The sequence below is a fragment of the Scyliorhinus torazame genome, chromosome 16 (genome assembly GCF_047496885.1).
Source record: "Scyliorhinus torazame isolate Kashiwa2021f chromosome 16, sScyTor2.1, whole genome shotgun sequence".
NCBI lineage: Eukaryota > Metazoa > Chordata > Chondrichthyes > Carcharhiniformes > Scyliorhinidae > Scyliorhinus > Scyliorhinus torazame.
Window position 1 is genome coordinate 133,824,189 of NC_092722.1, and position 17,334 is coordinate 133,841,522.

A 17,334-nucleotide genomic window follows, 5' to 3' on the forward strand; every position below is an offset into this window, starting at 1 on the left:
ATTCAAGCAGCAACAAATCAAACACAATATTTGGGTAGAGAAAGCTGCGTATTTATCTTACATCTCAAATTTAACAACAGCTGCTGCTGCGAAGTGTAGCTGACACATACAGTAAAGGTGATGAGAGTTATCCAGAGAGGTTTAGGAGAGGATGAGTGATCTGACTTAAGGCACCTCCTAAAAGATTGAAGGTGTTCCATTCTTCTGATGGTCATTTTCCCAAGAAAAGTGGTGAGGATACAGATAGGAGTCAATATCCTGGGGGTTATTATTGGATAGAAACTGAACTGGACTAGCCATATAAATACTGTGGCTACCAGGGCAGGTCAAAGGCTAGGAATCCTACAGTGAGTAACTCACCTCCTAACCCCCCAAAAGCCTGTCCATCACCTACGAGGCACAAGTCAGGAATGTAATAGAATACTCTCCGCTTGCCTGGATGAGTGAAGCTCCAATAACATTCAAGGAGTGCGACACCATGTGGGACAAAACAGCCCACTTGATTGTTCCCCCTTCCACAAACATTAACTCCCTCCACCACCGACGAACAGTGGCAGCCGTGTGTACCATCTACAAGATGCACTGCATTAACTCGCCAAGGCTCCTTAGGCAGCACCACAACCCACAACCACTACCATCTAGAAGGATAAGGGCAGCAGATATCTGGGAACACCACCACCTCGAGGTTCCCCTCCAAGTCAATCACCACCCTGACTTGGAAATATATCACCATTCCTTCATGTTGCTGGGTCAAAATCTTGGAATTCCCTCCCTAACAGCACTGTGACTGTTCCTACACTTCAGGGACTGCAGTAGTTCAAAAAGGCAGCTCACCACCTCCTTCTGAAGGACAACTACAGATGCTGGCCTAACCAGCGATGCCCACATCCCATAAACACATTTTTTTAAAAGTCAAGCTGGAATTGCGATTAAATTAGCAAAGCATGCCTGAGCACATCATGGTATGTATTAAGTGACCAGTGTGAACATTTCTGGAGATACTCACCTGATAAATTGACGTTTTAACTTTTTGAGTGATTTTTATGCTCATTCTAACTCCTCTGCTTTATTGAATGCCGGAACAGCAGATATCCTAAGTACTTAACTCATGCAAAAAATTGAGCCAATAAATGACAGTAAATCGCTACACAACATTAAATGTTGAAACAGAATGGTCATGAATCACCTGCATATTCCCCCTTAGAAATATGAAAAGATTGAGCGATTAATTTCTTGTTTTTATTTTCAGTAGGAGGTGGCTCATAATTTGCATCATCATCGCCGTCATCACGCGGATCTTCATAAGTGTCTGAGCCATCAGAACGTCCATCTGGGTTTTCATAATCACTGTTATCCTGCAAACAGGTAAACATTTTAATCAAATCACAACAGTCTAATATTGCTTGCCAACTTGTATCATTTGCTTTAAATCAGAATAAAAAGAAAATATTCACTCAATCAAAACATAGTCATACCGTGATCAAATGTTATTATTTCATCAGTTGGTGCAAGTAGTGGGCAAATTAATTGAACAATAAAAATTTGTCAAGTTATTTTAAGACTTGTGCATAATAAATTCCATCAGTGCAGAACATTCAGATGTGACTTTAATGCTAGGTAATAGCTACACTGGACAGTTCGTTACATCTACAGTTCAATACATCCAAAAAATGTGCATTAAGGTGAGATTTATGCCATTAATTGTGCCTAACCATTACTTTAAAAAAAAATTAACATCTATTTCTGTAAGCTTCAACAGTAGTTTCATACTGGTATCAGTAATTTATTAGCCTGGATTTTACAGTAGGTCACTCGCTGCTGACTTTGAAGAAAGCTGTTCCTTTGAGATGGCAAATTCCTCTTTCCCAATGCCAGTTTGAGCCTGACACCAAATCAAGGGGATTTCCAAGTGTGCCACCAGCATTGATGTCAGCAAGCAGGACTAGCAGCCAATCATATTGAAATATTCATATGGATGGCATATCAGAATTTTGAACGTAAAGAATCCTTTTTAATTTCAAATTTCAGAGAGTGGAATAAGTGATAATGATTTGTTGAAGAGAAGCGTGAAAACAAAGATAAATAAACTTTTTAAAAAATGTTACAAATGTCGAATTTTAAATATTAAATTTAGCATTTCAGACTTGGTGAAAGTGCTTACCAGGAACTTTGTAAGGCATTAAAAAACTAGTTCCATCTAATTCAAAAAAGGGTAACATTTTGTAAGGCAGTGAGACTAACAGTGCAAGAGCGGAAGTTCTCCTCAGTTCAAAGATTTCTAATTGATTGCAAACTGCTGGGGGGAAAACAGGACCTCAAATGTGTATCTGCTGAAGTGGGATAGAATCATTGACAGCATCTTCTGGGTTTCTGTGTTATTCTGCGCATGTGTAGACTGCAGACATTTTTGTCAATTTCAATGGAGTAATAAGATAAATGTTGACAGTTTCACTGTCATTACCACTGCAAAAATGTGGAAAATTATAAGTAGCCTTTCCCTACATCAGCGACTTTTGGACTGAATAAGTCTCCCTTCAGTCGTCTTCGGTTGAAAAGGAAATTTATTCTCATCTTCCCACACATGAGCGACATACATTGACAGTAAGGGCCCATTCTGGATAGCTTTTATGCCTGCTAAGCACACTTTTATACTTGTGACTGTTATAACAATAACAAAATGCCTGAAGATGCATGCCGAGGCTTCGGAAATGCGATTGACTTTCTATGTGCAGTTCCATCAATGTGATGTTTGGATGATTTGACACTTTACATTTAACTGTTACTGATATGGGCAATGTCAGTTGCAATTTAATTTCAGGCCCTGCAGGGATGTTGGGCTTGCTCCTGTGTCATTTTTCATAGAAATGTTTTAATTCACTCCTTTAATGTATAACTTTCAACCCTCATTACCCCTCTAACACATATAACACAGATTACCCACTCGCCTTGCAGCCTCTCCTTCCATTCCACCTTCAGTTGTTGCACCTTCAGCTGTCTTGATCCAACACTATGGTCTTTTCTAAACCACACTCTCTTACTATAGGTTCGATTCAACTAAATGGGAACAAAGTCCCATAGCGCGTGTGTTTAGCTGTGTGTTTCCCGGTGCTCACAACACTGAAAAACACATGGCTATTCAACGTGACTCGCATTGTATAAGGGGCTTCAGTGGGGACTGTGCAGCCGAGGCCACACATAACCCCATTTTGTACACTGGGGAGCTCTGCAACCGGAACTCCCTCGTGTAGCAAGAGATTGTGACACCATTTTGAAATGCCATTCTGATCAGTGACCCCCTCAAGCAATCCCTGAACCCCCCCCCTCCCCACCCCAGGCAAACGCACTATGGGAGGGTCCTCAGCCCCCTCATAACCCCCAATACATATGTAGGATCCCCTGGGAGACCCCCCCACGAGTACTGTTCCGTCTGGTCCCCATTTGTGGGGAACAGTGCTGAACGGCACTCGCCTGCATTTGTCCATCTGACTATTAATTTTGTTCCAGGTTATTGTTTCTGTAAGTCCCCCCCACCCTCATTGAAGTTAAACTGCCTGGTCTGTAGTTGCTGGGGTTACCTTTACACCCTTTTCAAGATATACCAATGGCAATTATCCAGTCCTCTGTCATCACCCCTGAGTCTGCGTCTAAGGCTGGACAATTATTGCCTGTGCCTCTGCTATTTTCGCTCTCACTTACCTCAGTATTCTTGAAAGCATCTCATCAGGTCCTGGTGCCTTATCAACTTTAAGTAGAGTCAGTCTTTGCAATAGCTCCTCCTTAACAATTTTAAATCATTCTAGCGTATTAATTAATTCAGAGGCCTGTGGGACTAACCAAATGGCTGCGAATACTGTGGGAGGAAACCAGAGCACCCGGAGGAAACCTACACAGAGAATGTGCAAACGCCACACAATCACCCAAGGTGGTAATTGAACCTGGGTCCCTGGTGCTGTGAGGCAGCAGTGCTAACCACTGTGCCACCGTGCTGCCCTTGTCTAACACTTCCTCGCCACTGTTGGCTTTTTCATTTGCCTGAGGGAATCTGTTACTGGCCACCTCTCCAGCCAGCATTGGACTACCTGTTCAAATATCATGCCCAGGCTGCTCAACACTTCATGTACTTGATAGACATCAGTGTTCAGCTTCTTAGCTGACTGATCCATGCTATGTAAAGCATCATGCATCATATTCAGGACATCACTCTGTTCTTGCATGGACTGTAGGTGATGGTGAATATGATTGTCTAGCCACCCTTTCATCGGAGGACCCCATGCACTTGAAGCTCTGGGATATGGCTGAGCTTATCTGCTCCACTGACTCATCCAATTGCAGTGCATGAGCCCACATAGCTTTACCAAATTCTGACTGATGGCCACACATACGCTCCTGTTGCTCCAAGTACTGAGCCCCAAACTGTGACTCCTGAGGTTCTTCCTCACTGCCCAGCAGACCATCACTGTGATTATCCTCCCCTCTCTGAAGGGGACTCTCTGCCTCTGCCGCAGACACATTCTCTTGCACACTAGTATATTCTCCTCACGCAGTTCTAACCAGGTGTATGGACCCACCGAGTTGCTAGTATCTGTGCTGGTGGATAGTGTGCTCATCTACTGTGACGGTGCATCCTCAGACAACTCCTCCTCCTGCTGCTGTCCAAGGGGCTTTTCAGAGGGGCGGGGTGGCCTGAGACTGTTGGGACCTGCGTGACATACAAGAGGAATTGATAAGAGTTAGCCTTGGAGACACAGAGGGCTCTGCAGTGCTGAGGCCTGGACATCGGCCAGTGCCCAACATGCTTTGGAATGAGGCTATGTGCACTGGCACTACTCTCTCTCCCACTGCCATATGACACACACATGGACCTCTACAATGACCGTGTGAACCCAGGATGATGGTCTCACCATCACCAACTTGCTCCTCTCCCCATAGCCACCTCTTTGATGGCTCTGATGTTTCAGACTGGGGTCCCACTCCCAGTCCAGGCCAACTCTTGGGTGTTGCTTGTCTGTTCCTCCTACGAGGATAAGGAGAGAGTGAAAAGGCAACTTCTCCAGGTGATTGAAGGCAGCATGTTGGAATCCTGACCTTCCCCACACCTCTCAGCTGCAAAGTTTCTCTGAGACAGTGAGTGTCCTGGGCATACACTCCTCCAAAGGTGAAAAACAGCATGCATCCTGTGTCCCTTCAGCTGTTGGGTATTTTGGAGACTGTGTAGACAAGGGCCTCATTGATTTCTGAGATCTTACTCACTTTTCCACATCACAAAAGATGGTTGAAGCTCTTGCGACACTGGAGCCATATCTGGCAATATTCTTCGGTGACACGGGAGTCTGCGCAATGTTGATTCATGTCTATTTGGTTAAAATCGGTGAGAGTGCTTATGCCTCTGTGAATACGATGTCCCTCCTATGGCTGACCTTGTCCATAGGCACCTGGAGAAGGGTGATCAGATGGGGTTACTCGGAGCGTCACTTAACTTCATGGATGTGTGTGCAGAGCAACCCCTGAAATACAGTGCTCTATTACAGCACTTTTTGATGGCAGTTTTTTTTTGATTTTGCAGTTGCGCACTGAGTGCAGTAACATTCGGGAGGAGCAGAGGCTGGTTAAGCATTCAGTTAGTCTGAGGGGGCTCTAAGGCAGCAGAATAAAGACTCCACGTTTGTCTGTTTCTTAAGAGCTCAATGATGCTGGGCATCTTTGAGAGAGGCATTTACATATTACACAACAATGAGAGAGAAATTATGATGGTCAATATTTACATTGCTGCACTTGGAATCAAAGCAGCATTTGATTGTGTGACATCAACGAGCCCTAGTAAAACTGAAGTCAATGGGAATCATGGGAGAAAATTCTCCGCTGACAGGGGTCATACCTAGCACAAAATGAGATAGTGTTGGAGGCTAATTATCTCAGTCCCAAGACAATGTTACAGGAGTTGATTTGGTTAATGTGCCAGGCCCAACCATACTCAGCTCCTTCATCAATGACCTTCCCCCCTGTTATTGTGTTACGTGTACTGGGTGTGATTTACCGGGAGCGAACCGCCGGAATTGGGACGGGACGCGGCCGGTAGATCCTGTGAGAGGCCTCTTTCGGGTTTCCCAATGGTCATTACTTCCGGTGAGATATAACACAATGGACTTGCATAGTTAAGTGAGTTTAACAGCTCACTTAACTATGTTGATGCTAGATCTAACCGGCCCCTGGGATCTATCAGCCGCGTCAAGGAGACCCCAGCTGGGTGCCGTTTAGCACTGGTCCCAACAAATGGGGCCCAGGTGGAATGGCATTTGGTGGGGAAGGGGCGGGTCTCCCAGGTGATCGGAGGTCCACAGGTGATTGGCCTTTGGGCAGGATGGCACCCTGACACTGCTGATGCCACCTGGGCACCATGGCACTGCCAACCTGGAACTCTCACAGTGCCACTTTGGTGCCATCCTGGCACTGCCAGTGTACCCAGGTGGCACTTCCAGACTGGTAGTGCCAAGGTGCCCAGGTGGCATTTTGCCCATACTGGGGAATGTGTCCGGGTGTGGGGGAATCTAGGACCCCCAACAGGTGAGGTAGGCCATTGGGGGGGGGTCCTGGGGCTGCATCGGCAGTGGGGGGGGAGGGGGGGAGAAGAGACCGAAAATGACGCCCCAATCTCTTTCTGCACTACCGAGCAGAGCTCCTCAGTGCAAGAAATGTAACTGAATGTCGCTTTGGCGTGACGTTCTCCATTGAGGCCCCCTAAAAAACGTAGAGCCGTTCGATAACGGGGTCGTTCCCGGAGTTTGAACTACCCTGCTAATCCCACCCAGAACAGGACTCTGTTTTTTTTTGTTAGATTATGCCATTGTATTGAGTTCCTACATTTTCACCGTCTCTTTTTTATCTCTAGTAATTCAATCTTTCTGTTTCTCTCTCTATTTCTCTGTTTGTACCTGATATGTCATTGAATTCATCAACTCTAATTTATCCTTCCTTCTTAATCCTTGAGTGGTTTATTTCGCAATCCTTCAATCTAATTTATTAAGGGTAGAATTGCTTTCCCTGTTCATTCAGGTCCCAAATGCATAGTTACCCTCATTGTGTTGTAATCAGGCTGTACATTCAACAACTTACTGTGGAAGAAAAGGAAAAACCTAAACATCTAAGTACAAATCTAACTAATGTCATTAGGAATCCTGCCACAGCAAACAATGTCCATTAGAGCATGTTTAGACATGCTGGACTGAATGCTTGATTCAAAGCCTTGTAAATATTGCCAAAGCAAGATGAAGGAAGCGTTTGTCCACTTATGATTTAAAAAAAATAAATTTAGAGTGCCCAATTCATTTTTTCCAATTAAGGGACAATTTAACGTGGCCAATCGACCTACGCTGCACATCTTTGGGTTGTGGAGGTGAAACCCACGCAGACACGAGGAGAATATAAATTTAAAACATTTTCACACAATGGCTGTGATCTAGCGTCTGCGTTGCGCACGAATGACGGCATGGCCGGTAGATGCCAGATGATCCCGCTTCCAGTGTCTACCTGGCTTCCCACGCCTCGCAAGATTGCGTGACGTTGAGCTTTGAATCCTGCCCATTGTGGGCGGGATCAATATTTTGCAAATCTGCGATTAGCGTGAGACAGCTAGTCTCACTCTAATATGCACTCCCCGATTTACCTGAGGCATTGGGATCCAACCCCTTCGCCTCGGAGACCTCAGGCAAGGACCACCTTACAGGTAAGTTGGTGGTTCGGGTCACGTCAGGTGGTTGAGAGATCAGGATGCCATTTAAAAATGGCGTCCTGACCGCTTCCTGCACTGGGGAGTTCCTTAGTGCAGGAAACAGGACTAAGTGCAGCCTCTGCAGAGCTTTCCCCGCTGAGGCCCCAAATTGAAACAGAGTACAATAGATAGCAAGATGTTTCTCGGCACCAGAAGTGGGTGGAAACACCTGGGAAACAACTGGCTAAATGCGCTCAACACGGAACTTGTTCCAATGTGGTTAGATCGCGCCCTATATAATATCCTAGTATTGTTGTTGGGCCTTAATCCTTGAACCATTATCACAAGCACTGCAGATGCTCAGGCAGAAGGCTGACTCCTACCTTCTCTTGGAAATTAGGATGGGAAAGTAATTTAAATAGATCTAGAGGAATGTAGGAAGTTCAAGAGGGAACTTAAGAAAGCAGGTAGGAGAGTAAAAAGGGAGCATGTAAAAGAACTTGCAAATCAGATTAGGGTGAACCCTAAAATATACTACAAACCAGAGAAAGTGTAAGGCCCATTTGAGACCAAGGGAGCAATCTGTGTGTGAAGCCGCAGGACATTGCTGGGGTGTTATATGAATACTTCTCATCGGTCTTCACTCAGGAGAAGGAGGATGCAGGTACAGAATTCAGGAAATGGGCATGTGAGGATTTTGAGCAGTTTGACATAGGAAGTGAGGAGATATTGGAGGTTTTAGCAGGCATAAAAATAGACAAATCCCCAGGCTCAGATTAATTGAATCCCAGGTTGTTGTGGGAAAGGGGCTTTGAAGCAAGTTTTTAATTCCTCTTTGACCATGGGGGAAGTGCCAGAGGACTGGAGTACTAATGTTTTTCCACTTATTACGAAGGGCGGTGGAGATAAACCGGGGAATTACAAACCGGTGAATCTCACGTCAGTTTAAGGGAAATTATTGAAGAAAATTCTGAAGGCGAGAATTAATTTCCATTTGGAAAGGCATGGATTGATTAGGGATAGTCAGCATGGCTTTGTAAGAGGGAGGTCATGCCTAACAAATTTGATAGAATATTTTGATAAAGTGACCGATTGGGTGCGGATGAAGTGCAATTGATGTAGTTTGTATGGATTGTAGCAGAGCCTTTGACAAGGCCCCACATGGGATTGAAAAGGTTGAGACACATGGGCCGGGATTCTCCGATTCCGCGGCCAACTTCTGACGCCGGCCTCAAAAGCGGCGCGAGCCACTCCGGTGTCAACGGGCCTCCAGGTCCAGGTATTCACCCCTTCCTAGGGGGCTAGTACGGCGCCGGAGTGGTGTCCGCTGCTCCGGTGCTCGAAAGCCGGTGCGCCATGGCCGACGCGAGTCCGCGCATGCGCGCCACGGCGGGCGCAGGTTTGTGAATGCGCGTGGGTTCCCTTCGCCACGCCGTCCCCTGGGCAATATGGCGGAGCTCTACAGAGGCCTGGTGTGGAGGAACATAGGCCCCCCCATGGAATTAGCCTGCCCGCCGATCGATAGGCCCCGATCGCGGTCCAGGCCGCCGTGGAGGCCCCCCCCCGGAGTCGGAGCCTCCTGCCTCCCCTCCCCATCAGGACAGCCACCGAGGCCAGAACTCCATGGTCCCGCCGGGTGGGACCATACGTAACCCATGCCGGCAGGACTCGGCTAAACTCGGTTGTGATATATATAAATTACAGACAAGAACATGGGTTGAATAACAAAGAATCTGCAGACGATACCAATATTGGGAGTTTGGTTAACAGTGAAAAAGAGAGTTGTAGGTTACAGGAAGATACAGATGGCTTAGTCCGATGGGCAGAGCAGTGGCAGATGGTATTTAACCCTAATAAGTGCACTTTGGAGGAAGAAACAGGACAAGGGAGTATGTAATGGATGACAGGACACTAGGAAGATCAGAGGAACAGTGGATCTTGGGGTACTCGTTCACAGATCCCTGAAGGCAGCAGAGCAGGTGAATGGGGCAGTTAAGAAGGCATATGGGGCACTTGCCTTATCAGTCGTGGAATAGAATATAAGAACAAAGAGGTTATAATGGAGCTGTACAGAATTTTGGTTAGGTCACAGCTGGAGTACTGTGTTCAATTCTGGTCACCTCACTATTGCACTGGAGGAGATACAGAGGAGATTCACCAGGATGTTGCATGGGATGGAGCATCTGAGCTATAAGGAGAGACTGGATAGGCTTGGATTGTTTTCTTTAGAGCAGAGAGGGCTGAAGGGGAATATGATTGAGGTGCATAGGATTATGAGGGGTTTGGAAAAGGTAAATAGGAAGCAGATGTTTCCCTTGGTCGATGGGTCAATCACAAGGGGGCATAGTTGTAGGCTGAGAGGCAGGAGATTCCCGGGGGATTTGAGAAAAAAAACTTCCAGTCAGAGGGTGATGAGAATCTGGAATGCACTGCCTGGAGCTGTTGTTAAGCGCTCCACTGACCACACACTCACTGTAGCCATGAAGATGGTTCACAGAAGCCCTGGTCCTTGAGGTCAGGGGTCCAAGGTGAACCCACAGCTGCATGCCAGTGAGGAGCGCAGGGACACAGGATAGGCTGTAGACTCAAACCTGTCTTCCTGAATATTGTCTGCGCCGTGGTGGCAGAGGCAGTAAGCACTGCCAGCCTCACCAGGAAGAGACAGCTGTGATCTGGAGGGGTCGCTGGTGAGGCCTCAGCCCCGAGAGGGGCAGCAAACCAGGGAGGGCTCCAAAGGCCACGGTGCAGGGTGTCCTCTGCGTGCGGTGATTTCCGCTGATCCCATGTTTCCTCTGCAGTGGGGCTTCGGTGGAGTGCCAACACCTCATGGGTCCCTGATTGAGCTTAGCCACTCCCATCCCCTTGATGACTCAGCACGGCTACGAGGGTGCCTGGAGGGGCAACCTCGGTGGGCTCCCAGGTGACCAGAGGGAACACTCAGCAGAGTGAACAGCCAGGGGGCTGTGAGGAGCACCAAAGGAGTGTGTTTCAAAGACAGATGCAGCAATGGAGGTCTGCGCCAGGCCACCCCTATCTCAAGGGGGACATCCCGAGTCCACGGACATGGCCACCAAGTCGCTCCCTGCTAATTTCCACCATCCAGGCTGCCAACATCCAGCAAGCCAGACAATGTTTGAGGGTTTTTCAATGTTTTTTTAGCCTCCTGCTTCCCCTCCGCAACCAAGGCGGCCAACCTTGTTGTCAATTGTTGCACTAATTCGCGTCCACGAGACTTTCGCCCAAGAACGGTGGACCATCTCGGAGGGGTGAAGCGTGAAGTAACCAAGCTGCTAATGACATTAAAATCCATGTAAAGGAGTGTTTTGCATGGATTCACCAGGGCGAAGCAGAAACATTGATATTGCCTACAGCGAGGACGGGAGCATGGCGCCAACGCATATCTCAATTTTTCAATTCCGCGCGATCGTGATTCTGGCAGATAATTCAGCCCAAGATCGAACTCATTCATGGTAACATTTTGAATTGCACTGATCTGTATAGTATATCTGATATTCACTTGCAAACTAGCTCTTCTACAACTAAGTCAGCATACCTGGTGGCAAAACTAAGGGATGGGATAGGCAGGGTCGTTCATGGGTGGGAATGGAAATTTGGAGAGCCGACCAAACATCCATTGACTTTTAGCAGCACCAGAAAATCCCAACCGTGGGCAGGTCTGGAAAATCCCGTCCTAAGATTCTATTGACAATTGTGAAGAAGGCTTATGCTAATTCACATTGCAACATGGGAACAGGAGAACACTATTTGACCTCTCAGGCATGTTCTACTATACAAAGCTATCATGGCTGATCCATAACTTAACTCCTTATATTTGGCTTTGTCCATATCCCTTAATATCTTTTGTTAACAAAATTCTATCAATATGAGAATTAAAATTAACTACTGATTTAGTATCAATAGTTGTTTTCAAAGGAGAGTTCCAAATTTCTATTGTGTTTAGAAATGTTTCCTATAGTCACTCTGGAAAAGGTCTGGCTCAAGATTTTAACAATGTTCCCTAATCATTATTCCTCCACCAATGGAAATAGTTTCTGCTTATTTACCCTATCTGTTCACCATAATATTTAGAAACCTTCAATTAAATCACCATTTAAATTCCAGGGAAGACAGCCCTAGTTTTTGTAATGTCTCTGAGTAATTTGATCTGCGGAATCAAGATGCCATTCTGAGGAAACAGCATTACATTCCTCCAACAAATATATCCTTCCAAAGGTGTGCCGCCCAGAATTGCTCACATCCACTCCTATGGTCTAACCTGTGATTGTAGCCTGACTTCTAACCCTTTGTATTCCAGTCCCTTAAATAGAAAAGCTATCATTCGTTTTGCCTTTTGAATCATTTTCTGCATTTGTTCACCTAATTTAAATCATCCACAGCCAGTATTTTCTGGCATTCCTGCCAGCTGGATATTCTTCCATGGGGTGTAAACATGGCAAAAACCCTGTTGACAGCAGTGGGATCATAAGACCACGCCTCCGGCCAATGGCAGGCCACTCCAATGCTGCGAAATACTCCGCAGGGGGTCGTGGAAAATCCCGCCCATCATACCTGGCCCCACAAAGTTTCTGGGTTGTCACTGCTTCTAACTTTTTACCAATTAGAAATTACTTTGTTCTCCTCTTTTTAGGTTAAAAGTGGACCCAAAGACTCACATTTGTCAATATATTTGCCTGCATACACAATGGCTGGAATTCTCCATCCTCTGGCAGCGCACCCCCACCCGTGGATTACCCTGCAGCATGGGGTGGCTTCAATGGGAAATCCCATTGACAGCGGCGGTGGCAGAGAATCCTACCGCAAGCGAACAGCGTGCTGCCTCACACCGCCGAGAAGCACACAGGGCTGGGAGGCTGGAGAATCCCGCCCAACATTCATAATCATCATGTTTAATTATTACATGTCTATAATAAACTGCGTAGGCAATCATATCTGGCAAAAGGTCAACGTAAATCTGCTACTATTAATTTCTTATCTGATTTTAGCAGCAAAATCTAGCAATACACCAAAGATGATATCATATCTTGAGATAATATGCAGAATGAGGCAGTATTCATTATTGCTGAACTTAAAAAAATGATTTATGTTGCATTACAACCTTTTGTAGGGAATGTTTCCAAAGAGTACCTTTTCCCCAAAGCAAAGAACATAATGTTATAGCCTTCTGGGCTATTGATTCTTCATTATGTTGTTTTTCCGTGGCTCATAGCAGTAAGAAAAATAAGATTGAGGTAATCATGGGCGGAATTCTCCAAAAACAGCACGATGTCCGCCGACTGGCGCCCAAAACGGCGCCAATCAGACGGGCATCGCGCCGCCCCAAAGGTGCGGAGCATTTTTGGGGGACGAGCCCCAACATTGAGGGGCTAGGCCGACGCTGGAGGAATTTCCGCCCTGCCAGCTGGCGGAAACGGCTTTTGTTGCCCCTCCAGCTGGCGCGGAAATGACATCTCGGGGCGGCACATGCTCGGGGCCGCTGACAGTTTCCCACGCATGCGCAGTGGAGGGAGTCTCTTCTGCCTCCATGGTGGAGACCGTGGCGGAGGCGGAAGGGAAAGAGTGCCCCCACGGCACAGGCCCGCCCGCGGATCGGTGGGCCCCAATCGTGGGCCAGGCCACCGTGGGGGCACCCCCCGGGGCCAGATCGCCCCGCGCCCCCCCCCAGGACCCCGGAGCCCGCCCACGTCGCCTTGTCCCGCCGGTAAGGTAGGTGGTTTAATTTACGCCGGCGGGACAGGCAATTTATTGGCGGGACTTCGGCCCATCCGGGCGGGAGAATCGAGTGGGGAGGCCCGCCATTCGGCGCGGCCCGATTCCTGCCCCCGCCGAATCTGGTGCCGGAGACTTCGGCAACCGGCGGGGACGGGATTCACGCCAGCCCCCGGCGATTCTCCGACCCGGCGGGGGGTCGGAGAATGTCGCCCCATATGTTAGCAGAATACTCTGGCTAAAATAACAATAGTTATACAGAGAAAGTAATGTAAAGTAGTGCTTCAATACTTTAGTATTAATGACCTATGCTTTGTTATATAAAGTGTATTACATAGTCACCATGTAGATTTGAAGGAATGCAACCTCAAATGCAAACACCCTAAATTTTGATATTCACTGCACAGGATCCCACTCCTAACTGAGCAGACCTGATGAATTCTATTCTTAACATTCATGTATTTAGTTCAATCTCATTTGTAATCTAAGACCTGGGAGATTAAATCATTTTGGGGGTCATTTGTAAATGTCAAGAATTTGGCCGTGCTTGAGAACACTGCTTTAGGGCATGTAAGTTTATATGAGACCTTGTTAATGTTTACCTTTGGATTGTACAAGATGTTTAATACAAGTTATTAAATTGAACAAAAAAGTTTGGTTGGTAACATTTTTGCCATGACTTTTGTTTTCGCGCTGACCATACTGATGGGCAATACTAGGAATGGCAGCTTAGTAGTTTGTTACTGGATGAATAATCCAGAGGTCTGGAGTAATGATCTGGACACATGAGTTCAAAACCCACAAAGGCAGCTGGAAAATTTAAATTTACTTAATTAAATAAATCTGGAATAAAAAGCTAATATCAGTAATGGTGACAATGAAATGGCTCAATTGTCATCAAATCCTACCTCGTGTCCTTTACGGAAGTAAATCTGCCATCCCTCGCGGTCTGGCATTTATGTGTAATGGGAACAACAGTAATGTGGTTGACTGATTCGAACTTCATAAAAGCACACTTTGCATAGTTGACCTTGTAAAGTCTGTCTCACTAACATCTGGAGAGCAGTGCCAGAACTGGCATAGCTGTCCCACAGACTCTCATTCATCAGCAAAGTGATGGATGGTGTTGTCTACAGTACTATCAAGCAGTACTTGTTCAGCAATAATTTGTTCACCAATGCTCAGTTTGGGTTCTGCCGAGATCACTTGGCTCCAGGCCTTGGTCCAAACATGGGCAAAAAGCTGAATTCCAGAGGTAGGTGTGAGTGACTGCCCTTGACATCAAGGCAGTCTCAGAAAAATTAAAGTCAATGGGAATCACTTTGGAGTCATACCTCCTGCATAGGAAGGTGGTTGCCATTGTTATAGGCCTATGATCTCAGTCCCACCAGGAGTTCCTCAGGATAGTGCCGAGGTCCAATCATCTTCAGTCACTTCATCAAACCTTCCATTCATTTTCAGGTCAGAAATGGGGATGCTCACTGATGAATGTTCAGTGTTCAATCCCATTCATAAAACTACAGGTAGGCAGTCTGTGCTTCCTGTAGCAAGACCTGGACAACATTCAGACATGGGTTGGTAAACAGCAAGTAATATTTGTGCTACAAAAATGGTAGGCAATGATCATCAATGAACAGGAAATAATCTAACCATTCCCCTTTACGTTTAAAGGCATTGTCATTGATTAATCCACTACAATTAACATCCTGGGAATATCTTTGACCAGAAACTTAACCAGAGCAAGCATTTGAACACTATGGCTACATCAGCAGGTAAGAGGTTGGGAATTCTGCAGGTCTGTCAAGTTACTCACCTCCTGACTCCCTAAAGCCTGTCCACCATCTCCAAGGCCCAAGTCAGGTGTGCGATGGAACAAAGATCAAAATTCTGGAAGTCCCTCCCTAGCAAAACCGTGGGTGTGCCTCCACCACATGGACTGCAGTGGTTCAAGAAGGCAGCTCACGACCATCTTCTGAAGGGCAATTCGGGATGAATAATGAATGCTGGCCTGGTCAGTGAAGCCCTCATCCCGTGAATAAATAAAAATACATTTCAGTTTCTTGGGTGAGTGTAGTTCCAAAAACACTCAAGAAGCTCAACACCATCCAGGTCAAAGCAGCCCACTTGACTGGAATCTCAACTACCACATTAGACATCCATTCTCTGCACCACCAGTACACCGTGGGGGTAGTATCTACAAGATACACTACAACACCTTGCTTTCATCAGCAACTTCCAAACCTACAACCTTTAGAAGAATAAGGGTAGCAGGTGCATGGGAGCCCCCATCACTGCACTTTTCCCTTCCAAGTAAAACCCCATCCTGACTTGAAAATATATTGCCGTTCCTTCACTGTGACACATTCACTGTGTCAAAATCCTGAAACTCCCTTTCTAACAGCACTGTGGGTGCATTCATATCACAAAAACTGAAGTAGTTCAAGAGGACGGTTCACTACCACCTTCTCCAGGGTAATTAGGGATGGGCAATAATGCTGTCTTTGCCAGCAACACCCACATCCTGTGAATGAATGAAAAAGTAACATTCGTGTCATGTCTTTCAACAATTAAAATTGACAGTTGTGGTTTTCTTCAGCATGTTGAGAAACCACACGGCCAAACTGCCTTACTATCTGGGCAACACTAGAGGGTGGTGAGTTTCAAGAACTGTAGCACACAGTTTTTAAGAAATAGAATCAATAAAAATCTCATTGGAGGAATATTTGAAACAAAATCATCGTCTTGAAAGTGTATCCCTTTTGCAACTTTGGAAAATCTCTCAGCAGAGGCATCATAGCAGCAACAACATTTGAAATGTTCGAAACACTTACAAATTCATTGTCAGACCATCTTCCCCCCTCATGTCCTTCAGCACCTTCTAATTAAAAGAATAGGAAAAATAGAGAACTGAATAGGTTACAGTCTAATTTAATGAGCGTGCATATACTAAATATATGTACAGCACAAATATTCGCATAGCTTCATTTGGAATAACTTGTAAAATAAAACAATCTAAGATTTGGCTAAGATTTGAATGATAAGGAAGAAAAGATTGGGCTAAGTTTTCATTCGTCTTGGTGATCCACCAGGAAAATTACCGGTTAGTTAGTTTTGTCTTTAACATCTGAATAGCAAATAAAGCCAATAGAAAATTGTAGCAGCTTGGCCCTTACACAGTATTTGATAATGAAATAAATTATCAAGCTAAACATCCTTGGCCTTTCCAGTTCAATCCTGCTTGTACAGGAGTTCCCATGTGGCTTGTCGGAGGTGAAGCCTCCATGTGCACTTTGCAAGCTAGTGATTCAAGAGGGGGCAGCCAGGTTGGGAACTCCAAACATTGAAAGCTGTTGCATGTTTGGTCTTCTGTGATATACAATATATATACAGTATACAATCGACAATACTATGCTACATGAGACCAGGTATACTGGCCAGTCAATGTGAGAAATGGGCACCACTTGGAGATCCAGGCCAGCATCATAGCCTGGATCCCTGAAGTGTGAAGGCTTGAATTCATTTTATTTATTGATTACAAAGGGGCCCAGAGGAACAGTAACATTTTTCTGGGGTAAGGGTTGGGCCGGTAGGCGGACCTATTACTTTCCTGTAATACTGCCAAGGTCACTGCCAATATGCACTTCGGTGCTAATTTCTTCAGGCTTTGTGATATTATTACATGAGCTTTATTTTGAAAAAGATTAACATATTAATCTTTTCATTTCTGATGAATGAATTCAATTCCAAAATAATATGTGGCATAACAAAATAACATATGCTGAATATAGCACAGTTTCTTTTTCCTATTTTATAATAATCCACCTTAAAAACATACACACTTTACAGCTGTATATCAAAGTTTAACATCTGGCAAACTACAGTTTCTTTTGCAGCTGAACAAC

The 17,334-nt window shown here is 45.6% G+C and overlaps 1 protein-coding gene across 8 annotated transcripts in view; it reads right to left on the reverse strand.

The window, feature by feature from the left end:
- The window catches only part of blnk (B cell linker), a 393,983-nt gene that overhangs the window by 103,492 nt on the left and 273,157 nt on the right, over nt 1–17,334 (reverse strand). For all 8 annotated transcript variants that reach the window (XM_072479109.1, XM_072479107.1, XM_072479108.1 and 5 more), the window contains 2 exons: nt 16,264–16,310; nt 1,187–1,355 (listed from right to left, as the gene is read on the reverse strand). In XM_072479109.1, the coding sequence (XP_072335210.1) occupies nt 1,187–1,355; nt 16,264–16,310 (216 nt within the window). The remainder of the gene's footprint in view (nt 1–1,186; nt 1,356–16,263; nt 16,311–17,334) is intronic.